The 14672-nt window shown below is 35.7% G+C and overlaps 1 protein-coding gene across 1 annotated transcript; it reads right to left on the bottom strand.

The window, feature by feature from the left end:
* Nucleotides 1–613: 613 nt before the first annotated feature.
* LOC134857433 (5-oxoprolinase-like) lies at nucleotides 614–8505 on the bottom strand (the record flags this gene model as incomplete). Its single annotated transcript, XM_063854108.1, is given in 4 exon segments — nucleotides 614–817; nucleotides 4305–4478; nucleotides 4955–5215; nucleotides 7806–8505. Coding segments are annotated over 4 exon segments (985 nt in total), but the record flags the coding sequence as incomplete, so codon positions are not given.
* Nucleotides 8506–14672: the final 6167 nt, after the last annotated feature.

The following is a 14672-nucleotide window of genomic DNA, read 5'->3' as shown; positions in this document are numbered from 1 at the left end:
ACTAGTTTTTAGTGCTTATTAAAGTGGCTCGCAGCCGAAGACCTAATGAGCGGTTAAATGGGCCCCAAGTGTCATCAGCCTCCTCGAGGTGGGACCGGCTGCGGCAATATGGGTGACATCTATCTCCACACGGAAAAAAGGCCCAAGATTGAATGGTGGGGGGATAAAATAGACCTCAGGCAACAACGAAAGAGTTTGTCGACTCGGTATCCGCCACCTTGAGCCAAGACGAAGATTAGATAAAGTCGTTCGCCCAATTCTATGGCACGCATACAAGAACAAAATCTGGCAACAAATAATTATAGCGAAACAGACTGCCTTCAACTACTGAGTAATTATGTAAAATTCCTAATTGTTTTAATTGTTGATTTTTTTCATCCAAGGAAAGAAATCAGCACAAAAAATAGTTTTGGCAGAATCGAAAACGTCAGAAAAAACTGTCGATTGCGCTCTATTTGTGTAATAAACTCTGAACAACATTGTTTGAAACCCCCATGAGCAAAAAGTTGCATCCAAAAATTTGAAATAAATATATAAAATAAAAGCATGATAAAAACGGCTTTCGCTGCTGTAACGAGTCTTGATTTATTTGATCAACTTGACAATATACTACCTTGTTGTGAGGATGACGGTGTTTTCGAGTAGAGCGAGTAAGCGTATCCGACAACTCCCCCAGCTGGACCGGAGAGGATGGCCCTACTTCCACTGAACTGGTCCACGGGGGACAGACCCCCGTCACTCTGCATGAATTGCACCCTACTGTGTTTGTAGAGATCCAAAAAGCCACACTCGAAGTTGTCCAGGTACCTCTTGATTGCTTGAAAAAAAACTCACACCATCTCACTTAGATGTCAAATTTTGCATCAAAATTCATTTGAACGGACCATTTGTCCTAAATAAGAGGGAGGTATCAAAAGATTTCCAGAAGTGTTCTGCAATTATCATACAAAGGTAAACAATTCAAACTAAATGTTTACAGGAGGAAATTTCTAGATTAGTTTCCGGTTATAAAAATAATTGCTGCTCACTAGTGTAACACAGAGTCAATGCGGTGCTTCGCAAAAAATGCGATACACTATAAATAGCATTCGAAACTTTACAAAAGTCACTCAGTCGGAAACTGAAAAAAATCGATTTAACAAAAAATTATTCAGGTTCATTTGAAGAAAAAAGTAAGAAAGCGAAATACCAGCTTTAAATTAGCGTTGAACAAAAACTTACAGAGCGGAAGCTTGAACTTAGTAAAGTCAAACAAAGAACACCGAGGCGAAGCTGAGCTTCGCACCACAAAATAAAATAAAAAACGAAAATGTCAAAAAAAAACTTGATCTATCATAATAAATAAATCTAGTTTTGAAATAAAAACATACCAAGACACTAGAATGTGAAACTAGCATAGGAACAATTTACCAAGCGGTAACAAATACCTTGGCAGATCCTTTTGAGCCGAAAAAAAATCAACAAGATTTAAACTAACTCCCCCTCGCCCTCAAAACACTCAAAAAACTATATTTGCTTGTCAAAAATAATATGAGACAACTAAGCCGATATCATATAGCCCGAAACCTATTGAAGCCAAAAAAAGAAAAAGAAAAAAAAGAAACAAATTCAAAAAAATTTAGGACTAATCAGAGGTTATTAAGCCCCCATCGCCCTCAAAACATAGACACGCACACGTACACTTTCACACGCACACGTACACATAAAAAATATGTTCCTTTTGAAACGTCTCAAACCTAGGTCACTAAGCCGATACAATAAATATAGGCTGAAATCATTAGGGCAGAAAAAAAATTTAATCGAAAAAAAGTATATATATATATCCGATGTCAAGGTTAAAAAAAACAGCAGAGGTGAATCAAACACTAAAAGCAAAACTATAATGGGAAAAAAACATCAAATAAGCAATCTAGCTGGGCGGTAAAAACAAAGCAGAAACTAAGCCGACAAAAAGTAAGCCGAAAGCGACGAAGTTCAAAAAATACCACAGAAATATAATTTAAAAAATTTGAACTGCGAATTTATTGGAAAAACACTAATAAAGATGCACAGTGATAGTAATAGACCAAAAAGCGCAGATATACGCACATACTGCATGCATGTCGCGTACTGCATGCAAGCTGAAATCTGTGGACAAAGTTGTTTACGGGGAAAAAGTCTAGTTCGCGATTGCAATACCCATTAACACCCATCGACCGTTTAGACTTGGGGCCCAGCTGAAACTGAAAGCTGGAGAGACCTGTTTGATTATTTTAATATTGAAACCAGCTAACATTAATGAAATAAAGTATTTTTCAATTTTCTAACGACTCTTTAATTTCCGAATTAATTAAATTTTGTCCAAGCATTGCAAATATGACTATAATAGGTTGACTATAACTGACATCACAAAAACGTTCTGGAACAAACCGACCTGATTAAAGAGAACTAGCGTAACTCGTGCAACTTCTCGTTGGACTTCTTCGAACCATACAAAAAAACTCAACACAAAGCCAATAGCACCAAGCAAAAGCGAGAAAACGTAAGCATAGCGGATTCCATTGTCTAAAAAATACACACAATAAGTATATTGAATCTTTGTTCCAATGCCAAAAAAACTTTTAAAAAAACTTTTCCTAAGTGTACAGCTCTTCCCCGAGACAAATTAAGGACCATCCGCTTGGGCAGGGGAGTTTCCTACAACCTGGTCTATCGATTAAACCCTTAATCCCAAATCTGAAAGGGTAGTTTTTGAAGAAATCGAAAAAGTTTGAAAAAATGGCCTAAAAACCGAAAAATTGACTTTTCCTAAGTGTATAGCTCTTCCCTAGACCAATTAGGGACGAGCCGCTTGTGTAGGGGGGGGGTTTCCTACAACCTGGTCTATCGGTTAAACCCTTAATCACAAATCTGGATGGGTAGTTTTTGAGGAAATCGGAAAGATTTGAAAAAAAGGCCAAAAAAGTCAAAATAGTGACTTTTCCTAAGTCTATAGCTCTTCCCCTAGGCAAGTTAAGGACCAGCCGCTTGTGCGGGGGAGATTCCTACAACCTGGTCTATCGATTAAACCCTTAATTCCAATTCTGGATGGGTAGTTTTTGAGGAAATCGATAATTTCCGAAAAAATGGGCAAAAAAATCAAAAAGTGACTTTTCCTAAGTCTATAGCTCTTCCCCTAAGCAAATTAGGGACCAGCCGCTTGTGCATGGGAGTTTCCTACAACCTGGTCTATCGATTAAACCCTTAATCCCAAATCTGGACGGGTAGTTTTTGAGGAAATCGAAAACTTCCGAAAAAATGGGCAAAAAGTGAAAAAAGTACCGAGTTGTGAAGCTTTTCTAAGACCGTAGGGGGTGGGGTAGGGTAAAAATTGCCCTAAATTTCATGCAGGCAGGTAGGTGAAACGCTACTGAATCCATTGGTACCACTTTTATGAGAATCTGACGGGTAGTTTTTTGGGAAAGCGAATTTTTCGAAAAAGCGTCTCAAAAAAAAAAAAAAAAACCAGATCTCATCTGGAAAAAAAAAACGTTTTCATAATACCTGTTTAATAAATCAAACAGGAATTACCTCCGATAGCTCCATTTATAGAAGCAACGTTGTGTCGAGGAACTTAATTAAAATTTTCAAATTTAGACAAAATTAATCACGAGAAAAAGTTTAGTAGACCAATAAAAGACACTTTAATTTAAGAACTAAGAGTTCAATAAAATAATTATCAATTAGGAAACAAACTCAATTGCGAGTTTCATACAATTACTGGTATTAGGGTAACCAATGACTCTTTTTTATTTGATGTTGAATTAGACTCGAAGGTAAAATATTACCAGGGACAAATACAACAGTTTACAGAGCTGCTAACAACAGCACAAAAAAAAACTTTCCGACAGAGATGCAAAGCCGAGCCTCGCAACCTTGCTTTTGTTTTTGTGCTGTTGTTAGCAGCCTTGTAGGCTGTGGACTCTGGTAAATATTCACCTTGGAGTCCAACTTAACATCAAATGTAAAAAAGTATTTGGTAACCCTAATACCAGTGGTTGTATGAAATTGAAATAGTTTCCTAATTGATATTTATTTAGTTGTCGAAATTTCTAATGCTAATTATTGAGTTAGTTTCTTAATTCGCATTTATTTCATTGCATTCTTGGATGCAAACACATAATTAATAACTTTTTTGTGGATTCTACAAATTTTTCTGGATTCTGCCATTTTTGCGGAATCTGCCAATTCTGCTGCTTTTGAAAACACGTCGAATAAAATAGATCTACGAAATTATGTTGTCTCTGTATGACGTGTATTTGTTAGTGTTTGGAACAACTGCTAACCGGGTGTGAGGTATGCATCCACACAAACTGTGTACCCCCTTGGTACTATTTTGACCATGGGCATCACTTGGGAAGAGAGTGACACTTGGGTAAATCCCATCTGAGAGGCCATCTTCTCCACTTGCAGTTCATGCTCAGGGTAGATGTAGGAGTGCATCAACACCACAGCTATACACTGTCACAAGACCAAAATAGAACATGGAGATATATTGAAACCTACTTGATTCAGTTCTATAGTGAGCAAACTGTTCATCTCAACTGGAATATTTTCAGTTCATAATTCTAATTATGAGATCTTATGTGAAGTGTTTAGACCGCTTGTTTTTCAAAAATGATGTTGATGGTTCAACACAACCATTTGCCACACAACCATTTGGAAGTAAGGGCAACATCCCCAAGGTCAGCAAAAACAAAAAAGCAAAAAACACAGAAACCGACAGCGCTAAGCCGCGAAGAGCCAGCTAAATAAACATCTCACGTTTCTGAATAAATGAGCTTAACTTTTTCATTTTTTAGATTTTTCACTATGAATTTGAACATCAAAAATTAATGATCGGTAACATCAATTGAATGGCTATTTTATATGATACTTTTCCCTTTCAAATCCAACTCAGACTTTAATTTCAGATAGAATAACTTCAATATATCTCCCTTGATTCCTTGTCTCAAAATTGCAACCAACTCTTGTCGAAGTAGCTCTAAATTCAGCTTCTTGGCCACTCGCAATGTCTGGCCATTGGTGCCGACAACCTGTGGATACTGTTCTAAGTTGAGCTGGCAGGCGTCTTGGTCCAGATAGAGGCGCTCTTCCACTTCTACCACACTCTCGTACAGTTTGTCCGGCATGGAGATCGAGAGGTCAAACAGGTTCGGCCGACATTGATTGCCAATGTGAAGCAGATCATTGAAGCCTAAAAAACAGAGCAAGCAAATTGGTGGCTACATGTTCTATATGTTGAGGTTTATACATGTTTCATTTCTCACAAACTTCAGTGGCAAATTACGACCCTAAGGTATTTCACCCCAGACTCATTACGGGACTTTGTGAGGCAAACAGTGCGAGGGTCGAAATAGTTATTGATTTCAGACAAGCGAAATTGGCGAGAGACGAAAGGTGCCACATTTATATGTTGATGGTCTCAGCTACAGTACACGACCATGTATGCAAACCTGATGTAGAATCAACCGATATGTAAATTAAAGTTAAAACAGGCCGATATTGAGCTTAAGCATGCAAACAGCAAATATATGCTATGGCGCTTAACTATGCTAAAGGGCGCTTTAAAATGTGCTGAAAATGTCACAAGCAATAGAATAAAAAATTCATTCTCAGTTTTTCGTCTCTAACTTTTTCACTGAGATGAATGAAGTTTAAAAAAAGATTCATATCAATTCAAATAGTTTGAATGGGCATCACTGACTGATGTTGAACTCTTTTAAGATACTTGAGCAGCAACGGTCTATCTTTGTTATGCAACTTAGACATGAAGGTTGGAACGCATTTTTAGAGAGAACAAAAATCAGACGCTGTAATTTTCAAACAAAGAGCGATACAACACAAACATACAAAACAAAACAAGTACAAAAACGAGAAAACTTCAAAAAACTAGGTCTACTAAAACTTTCGTATGTCTCAATAAAGTTTCGATCTGGGCAAACATGCCAAGCAAAACATTTGAATTTTAAATTAGCAACGAACAAAACTGACGAAGCGGAAACAAAACCGACAACTTTTGAGCAGACACCAGTTGAGCCGAAAAAAAATTGATTTTGTAAAAAAGTTCTAGTCCCCTAAAAACACAATGTTTTATTAGCTGCCTCCCCCTATTAAAAACACAGTGAACAACACTTGCCACTATAATCAGCAAATCCAACTGACAGGTGGAAAAGTGTAAGGAACGCAAGGAAACTGGGAAAAAAACACTGTTTTTTCAAAAACCTTCAACTTTTGAATTTCGAAGAAAAAAAGATGGCCTTAAAGCTCTATGAAATTGAAGAATAAATTAATATGGACGCTTTTTGTGCTAAAATTAACCAAATTTGAGAAAACTGGATCAATAGGTAAAACTTTTGTTTCGCAGGGAAATCTGATAAAAATGTCCATTTTCAAAACTAAAAGTCGATCACGTTTTTCGTGACTTTTACACTTTTGCTGTTCGATGTGTTTGATAGTGGAGATTTCTTTCCTTTTAACAATGGAAATGCACTGGACATCAAGGAAATCACAAGTCAAACCGCGAAAAATCAAAAAAAAAACTTGAAGGAATTTTAAGATTTCTTTCGAAAAAAACAAATACAAAAAACAACCAAGACCTATATAAGACTCTTCACTGTGTTCATAACTCTTAAAAACTGCTTAAAGCACAAGAAAAATCCGTGATGCGGCAATTAAGCCGACACAACTTTAGCAACAAACGAAAGTCCGAAAATTCAATTTTTACCAGAAAAACAATGTCCATTTCATACATACTGAAAAACGAGGTCCGGCCGGGACTCAAACCCTACACCTAAGGGTGCAAAGGCAACCAATCTACCTCTAGGCCAAGTGGGAACGATTCTGGAATTTGTGAAGGTGCAATAAAAGAGCAAGAAAGGAAAGCAAGTAAGATTTGTGAGAAAAGTTGTTTTACTGGGAAAAAAGTTAAGTTCCCGGTTACAAGACACTTGCTCTCGCAAGTGTAAATAATTTATTACTAGTAATTAGTTTCTATCAAAAAATAAACTGAATTTCACATAAAGCAATCATAAAAATCCCTGAACATAGCTAACAGACAGTTGGAAAAGAGTCAACGAACGCAAGTAAACAGAAAAAAAAACAATTTTTGTTTGAATGAGCTGCATCTTTCGAGTTTCTAAAAAAATATATAGCCTCAACCCTCTTTGTATTTCAAGACGAATTATTATTGACACTTTTCGATAGAAGTAACTCATTTTGAGAAAACTGGATTAATAAGTTAAATTTATATTCCGCTGCAAAATCTGAAAATTAAATTCCAGTTTCGAAACTGGAAGCCGATCACCTAGTTCGTTACTTTTACACTTTCGTATTTGCAGAGTGCAATTTACCCCATTTTCAGCAGTTGAATTTAAATGCACATATACCTAAGGGCATTCATAAATGAGTTAATATGAATGCACATCTGTATTTATAAGAGTTATTAAGAGAATTTTAAGACTTTTTCCTAAAAAAAACGAGAAACAAATCATCGCGACCTATATAAGAGTCTGAACTACGTTCATCGGATTAGAAAAACTGGCATGGTCTCGGATTCGAATACTTGATCCTTCGCGACATAGCCCCACTACTTACCACCACACTACTGGACAGAGTTTCATAAAAATTACCTTCGTTTATAAAGCAAGCTATCAAATGATTCAAGTGATTCAGTTAAACTAGTTGTTAACTGGAAAAAGTCTATATTCTAGTTTGATAACGCTTGCTTATCGCAAGCGTTATAAATTAACGTTGCGTTTTAATTACTTTGTCTGCTGTAAAGTTACCTTTAGTAATCAACAAAGCCATCGGCTCTCCTTTCCTTTCTAATAACGCATTGGTAGCCACAGTAGTTCCCATTCTGATCGACTCAATAAAGGAGGCATCGATCCGTTCACCCTTCCGAAACTCAACTCCAGTCTCACTTTGCAGAATGCGTCGAATAGCCTCAGTAGGAGCGTCTTTATAATTCGCAGGGTCCTCGGATAACAGTTTCATAGTCAGTGGGTAATACCTGGGCTCGCTTGAACCCAGATCGCTATGGCTTTTACTCGGACACAGACAGTAAACATCCGTAAAAGTTCCACCACGATCGATCGCAAACTTGAATCTACGCCTCTTTTCAACTGCCATTCGTGCTAATTTGAAAACAACCTTGTGAAATGTTTATAAGCGTACACGCACCAATTGAGTAAGTTTTCCAGAGGAGAAAAGAAAGGCGCTATCCAGCATTAGCATTAGATTAACCAAATTGCAAATTCTGAACTTATAAGCCCTCTTTTTACAATTCTGTGTTCGTACGCACAGGAAATGAAGATAGTATTACTCAAATGGTATTAACAAATAGATGAATTTCTGAACAAGATTACGGCTATAAGTTTAACAAGAGTCAAATTTCGTCGGGCGTTGAAGATATGCAAACATATCAGGTAACCGGATAAACTATTCTGTGGCACATACTGTACTATCCTCTAAACAGCCCACCAGAAATCTGAAGCAGAGTTCAGATAAAATAAATTCGTCCATATTGTAGAAAACGATGTAATATCAAAAAGGACTCACTAATTGGAAAATTATCCGATTACTTGTTATTTTTTCAAATGATCTGGGTAGTGAAGCCCTTTTATACTTTTTGATAGAAGCTTCAAAAAATGAGTTCGGCTGCTACGCAATTATCTCCCGGCTAATTAGATTCATTTTCATGCCAACATTTTTATAAGGCAAAGAAATTTTAGACACACTGGCAAAGCTGGCAGACTAACAGAGCAGTACAGACTAGCAGACAAAAAATAAAAGTAAAGCTACTAGGTTCAAAAAAGCACAACAAAAATATCATAATTTTGTCTGGATTGAAACCGAGCACAATATGTCCAGAAACACAAACGCCGGCATTAAATAAATTTATAGGCCACAAAAATTTATTGCGCGGCTTCTAAGCCAAAAAGTATTGGTTAAGTGTCTGTTGAGCCGAAAACATAACTTTTGTCATAATTAAAAACTTTTGCACGTGCCCTCCTGAATTTGCGCCCTCCTAAATTTACACACTCGGGGAAAGAAATCAAAAACAACTTTAATTACAAAAAAAATTACTAATCGCCCAAGCACAATCCAAAATGTGACAACTAAGCTGATAAAACATAAACAGATAACAATGTACCGACGATTTTTCTGAAACGGAATATTCCATTACCTGAAAACAGGTCCAGGCAACATCGACAAGAACGAATTGATCGGGAGCTAATTTTGGGTCATTAGGCCTTAAAGCAATTGATTGACAAATAGAAAAAATTACACCGCTAAGCTCTTCGGAATTTGAAAGAAAAATGTTTACTGTAAAAAAAATCAGTTCTCGATGATAAGACACTTGCTATAAAACACTTGCTATCTTTCAAGCATTTATGGATAATCTCACTCGAAGAAAACCATTTTTTGCGTTCGCTTTCTTTAAATGCATTGAAAATGAGCGCACAATATGTAAGTTTAAGTTACCGCAAAACATACCGAGGCCGAACTGTTCACTGGATTGGCGCACAATTTTGTGTCTGTACATTCTTGGATTCCAGAGACGAGTCTTTAAACATTTTAAAACTTTGTCGGAACGATCAAACAAAATTAAAGAATGAGAGAAGAACAAAGGTCGCGTCCTTCTTGCGGAATCTGCTTACAATTCCCAAAAAGACCGTTTGGCCTCGTAATGAATAAAAACGAGCACAATAAACCTTTAATTAGGACCAAAGTGGCCCCAAAATTCCAAAATCGAGCGAATTTGATCGGTTTTGATAGCAAGCTAATGAAAACACACCAGTACCAAAAACATACGTTTGTTTTAAATGAAGTCCATTTTGAGGAAAACAAGTCCAGATTTCTCATTGCTAAACTTAACGAAGTTTTAAAGAAAACTTTACAAAATAGCGGAGCTGCACTTCCCAAACACGAGCAAAACACGCCAAAAATTAGCTTTGAAACGGTAAGAGATTTAAAAAAATAGTGAAATGGAAAAAAAATAAATGCCTGCTACGGGAACCGAACGCCAGGTTTTGAGCATCCAATAAGACTGCTCTAACTAACTGATAATCTATAAAAAAAAATCACCAAGACCAGTAGAAGATTCTTCACTACGTTCAATACTCTTAAGCAAAACAACTGCCATTTATAATGTGGATAACCCATTCTATTAATCTGTCATCGCAAAGCTGCAAAAGTGTTTACCTAAATAAACTCTATACAATACTCACAGGCTTGTTTGTGTGATCAATCGGTAACTGAATAACATTTGGGTACACGCCCATTGCGTAGAAAAATGTCAAAAAAATTGAGCAAAAGTTTCGGACCCCTCCCACCAATCAAACAAGAAAATGTTGATCCTTTCTTCATACGAGGAATGATGGAGGAACTAAACCAATTTAACACAAGCTACAGCCATTTAAGCCAAAAGTACCTTTACATCGAAAAACTAACGGGAAAAAAGAGGAAATTATACAAAATTATAACTGGTAACTTTACAAATTACAGGAATAAAACAAACTGAATTTCAATTATGAAAAATATAGCCAACAGATGGTTTGAAAAGATTCAGTGAACGCAAAGATGAAACAAAACTTGAGCAGCGGTAACTAAGCAACACTTGGGTAGAAGCCGTGAATGCTCGATTATGAGGCAACAACTAAGCCGACTGAAACTTTTCCGAACATTTAATTCATTTGCTTTACTAGCAGACTTGTTTCGAAAAAAAATCTAGCATCCGGTTACATTACCCTGGCTGAACGGGAGGGTAAAAATGATGACACGCAGACCTGAACCTAAATTTTCAAGTGGTTGACAACCATCGTTAAATTTTGTACCTAGTTTTCGTGATTCAGACAAAACTGCCAAACACTATGTTGAACCTTTTTTCACAAAAGAAATCTAATTGTCGATTTGTCTCAGTGTCGCGAAAGTAGGGCTGAAATTAATTGAACTTTCTACCAACTTGATTACAACGAAATTGATGCCACTTAATTTGAGCGCAAAATAATTACACCTCAATATTTTCGTTATTTCCTATATAATTACTTCTTACAAAAAATCGAAAATTGGAGAAAAAAACTTATGTCGGAACAGTTCTGACTACAGAACAGTCTCAATGAAAACAAATAAACACAGAGGCGAAGCCGAGCTTCGCACCCGCTGCGATGCAGAAAATTAAAATTAAGATAAATAAAAAATTTGAAAATTCTGTTTCGCGAGTTTTTTAATCATCGGCAATAAATGTAAACATCTACCAGCACTAAATTTAATTCAGCTTCAACTTGTCCGCACTGCATTAAATTGCTCATAAGACAAGTGATGAAACGTTTTTTCAAAACAAAGTAGCGTATAAAAAACAAACAAATTAGCATATAAAAAATCAAAAAGAAAAATTAGTACCAAAGCTTAGTTTGAAAACAAAACATTAGATCCAAAAACAAATTAGCGTATAAAAAAAATCAAAAAGAAAAAAACAGAACCGAAGCTTAGTTTGAAAATAAAACATTTTCCTGAAAAGCATTCCAAAAATTCAAAAATTGAAAACTATTTTTTGAATGGTTCAAAAAGCGCCCAGAAAAAGCTAAAATATAAATAGGATCAAAAAATTATATTGCTTTACTATTTTAACACATTTGAGCTAAGTAAAATAGCAGAAAAAGAAAACAATTTTTTAAAGAAACTTAATCTCAGACACGTCAAATTAAACGGCTCCTACTCGAAAAATTTGAGCTAGAAAGCAAAATAAAAACAATCATCTGGTCACCAAAAACTTGGTAAACAAAAAATAAAATAAAAATCCAGACTAGAAACTCACGAACACAACTACCTCAAAAAAAGAATGATAAAAAACCGGTAACACACCTAAAACATTCTACAACAATCGACCACAACTGTTCACACAAAGGCGAAATGGAGCTTCGAACCACTTGCATCACAACACAATCATAAAAAGCATAAGTCAAAAACAAACGAAAAATTTTCGAACGTCTCGATGAAAGAAATCTAAGACCCAGCTAAAGCTAGAGGTACATGTTTGATATTTTTTAAACCGTTATACCGATGGGGAATGAAAAGCGTAATTTCAAAAATTGGATTTTGCCCAAACCCTTAGTTGATTCTCTTCTAAAAGAAGTAAGAAGAGTGAAAATTTTTCAGATTTTAGAATTTTCCCCAAGACAAACTTTCTCTTACAAAAAACCGATGAGCAGGTAAATTTCGAGTGGAGTATAAAAAACTTCCAAAAAACGGAATTTTCAACTTTAAAAACACTCAATTGTTTGAAGGCCATAAGGTTTTCTAAAATCACTGCGCGTCAAATTATAAAGACCAGCTTCCAACAACCTGTTGTTTCGATCAAACCTATGATATCAGATTTGTCAGGATAGCTATCGAGAAAAGTCCAAACGTTTCAAAACCCGGTCGAAAAATCAAAGTTTCAACTTTTCCAAGAGCCATAAATTTTGGTCTCAAAAAACTTGGGAGTAGAAGCGTATGCAGAGGAGCTTCTCACAACCCGTTTTTTCTATTGAACCCAAAATCTCAGGTATGGGAGGGTATTTTTCGGTAAAACTCAAAAAAATTAGGAAAAAACGCTCAAAAAATTGCCTTTTCCGAGGACAATAACTTGTGTAAAAAAAGTGAGAAAGACCACTAATGCAGGGAACCTTCTCAAGACTCGTTATCTCCACTGACCCTAGAACCCACAATCTCAGGATTGGGAGATGTTTGAGAAAAGTTGAAAAAATATACAAAAAACAATCAAAACAATAAAAAAACTGACTATTCCGAGGAGAATAATTTTATGTGAAAAACATTTACGGCATAGCCGCTTATGGCGTGAAGCTTTTCACATCAATTTTTTAAATTGAAACCAAAATCTTAGACTTTGTAGGTAATTTATTGAGAAAACGAAAAAATCAAACATAGGTTATATATTCCACCATTTTTTCGAAGGCTGTAGACAAAGGGGTAAAGCGAAAAGAGACCAGAGGAGTATGCAGGCACACAATAAAGCACGCGGTTTTTCTATGGTAACCCTTTTTTTGAAAATCGGTACAGAAAGTTTCTAAGAAAAAGTGTTAGTACTTTCCAAAGCGTCTCATAAACATAAAATCATAATAATAAAACCCAATCCCATACACTTTCATGAAATCTGTTTTTATCAAACCGGCATTCTAGGTAAACATTCCAAGCAAGACATTTGAAATTCAACAAAATTTTGGAAGCGGAAACAAGGCCGACAATCGTTGAGCAGACACCATTTTCGACGAAAAAAAACTGATTTTATATAAAAAAAAACTTTATTAAAGTTTCAATTCCGCCCTGAAACTAACCTGTAAAAACTAGTACCCACCCAGTAATTAAATTTGAATTTTCATGAAATTGAGCATGTCAGCTGCTTAGAAGGATCATAAGTGATTAACTGGTTTTTTACACAGGCGAAGCTGCGAGAACACGACAATTACGAGTACACGACCAAAAAGCATCTATCAAGTGAAATGAAAAAAATAGCCCTCGAATTAGCAAAAAATCCGCTACGTGTCGGTTTCCAACGTGCGACCTGTCAAAATTTAGTGCATTAACCACTCAGCCACGATTGCATAAAATCCCCAAAAACTAGCCACCAACAACGCAGCTAAATATGCTATTAAATTGCCAATTCGATGCAGCAAAAGTAGCATCAAACACAAAAAGACACAACTTTGCATGTAATAAATTGAACAGCCTAGAGCCAAATTATGTATAAATTATGCATTCCAAAAAAGTTTCTGAGATCGAGCTTTTTATCATTGTACTGCTGTTTGAAACAAATAAATTTTTTTCGGTTCATTTGATGAACTAAAAATGTAACAATTGTGTTAACTTTTTACTAATCAAATGTCAAAGCTCATCTGAGCTCCTGCTCCCTGCAGCCTACCGATTCAAAAGTGCCAATAAAAGAAACACTTCTATTTGCGAGTTAGGTTGGGAAAAAAAGAAAGTTCGTACTACACTTTGCTTCGCAAGTGTTCAAACTAGTTGTCAACCCAAAAAATATATATTCTACAATCAGATTTGATAACGTTTGCTAATCGCAAGCGAAAACAAACTTAAAAATAGAAAAAAATAGGTATAAATTATCTAATTTAATTTAGGAAGGGCAGTGAGGTTAGCTTGATCTTTCTAAATTTCTTGTACGGGTTCAATCAATAATATCAAAAAAATAAACGAGAAAAAAAACAATAAATTAGCTGACATAATTAAGGCTGAACAACGTCCAGCGCACAAAGTTATTTACGCGAAAACAAGTCTATTACCCGATTGCAATATCCTTGTAAAGAAGGTTTGTGAAGCTTTGAGTTTAAAGAAACCTTATCTTTTTTATCATTGAAGAGCGTAGTTTAACTTCAATTAGCAAATGAAATCTATAAAACATCAAAATGTAATCAAAAGACTGAATGTAAAAAAAACAAATTGGAGCATTAACAAAATTTAATTTTTCCTGAACAAACCCAAGATAAAAGCCTTCGCTTCGTTCATTGATACTTTCCAACGAAATTTCATTTACCTGTTCTTAAGTAATTGACAAAAAACGATACTGCTACTTGCGACAAAGAAATTGAATATTCTGACAATTGAAATGGCTCCATTTTGACTGTTCACTTACT

The sequence above is a fragment of the Symsagittifera roscoffensis genome, chromosome 1 (genome assembly GCF_963678635.1).
Source record: "Symsagittifera roscoffensis chromosome 1, txSymRosc1.1, whole genome shotgun sequence".
In the NCBI taxonomy this organism is placed as follows: domain Eukaryota; kingdom Metazoa; phylum Xenacoelomorpha; order Acoela; family Convolutidae; genus Symsagittifera; species Symsagittifera roscoffensis.
The sequence above is the reverse complement of the archived record's forward strand: the minus strand, read 5'-3'. Positions and strand labels throughout refer to the sequence as shown.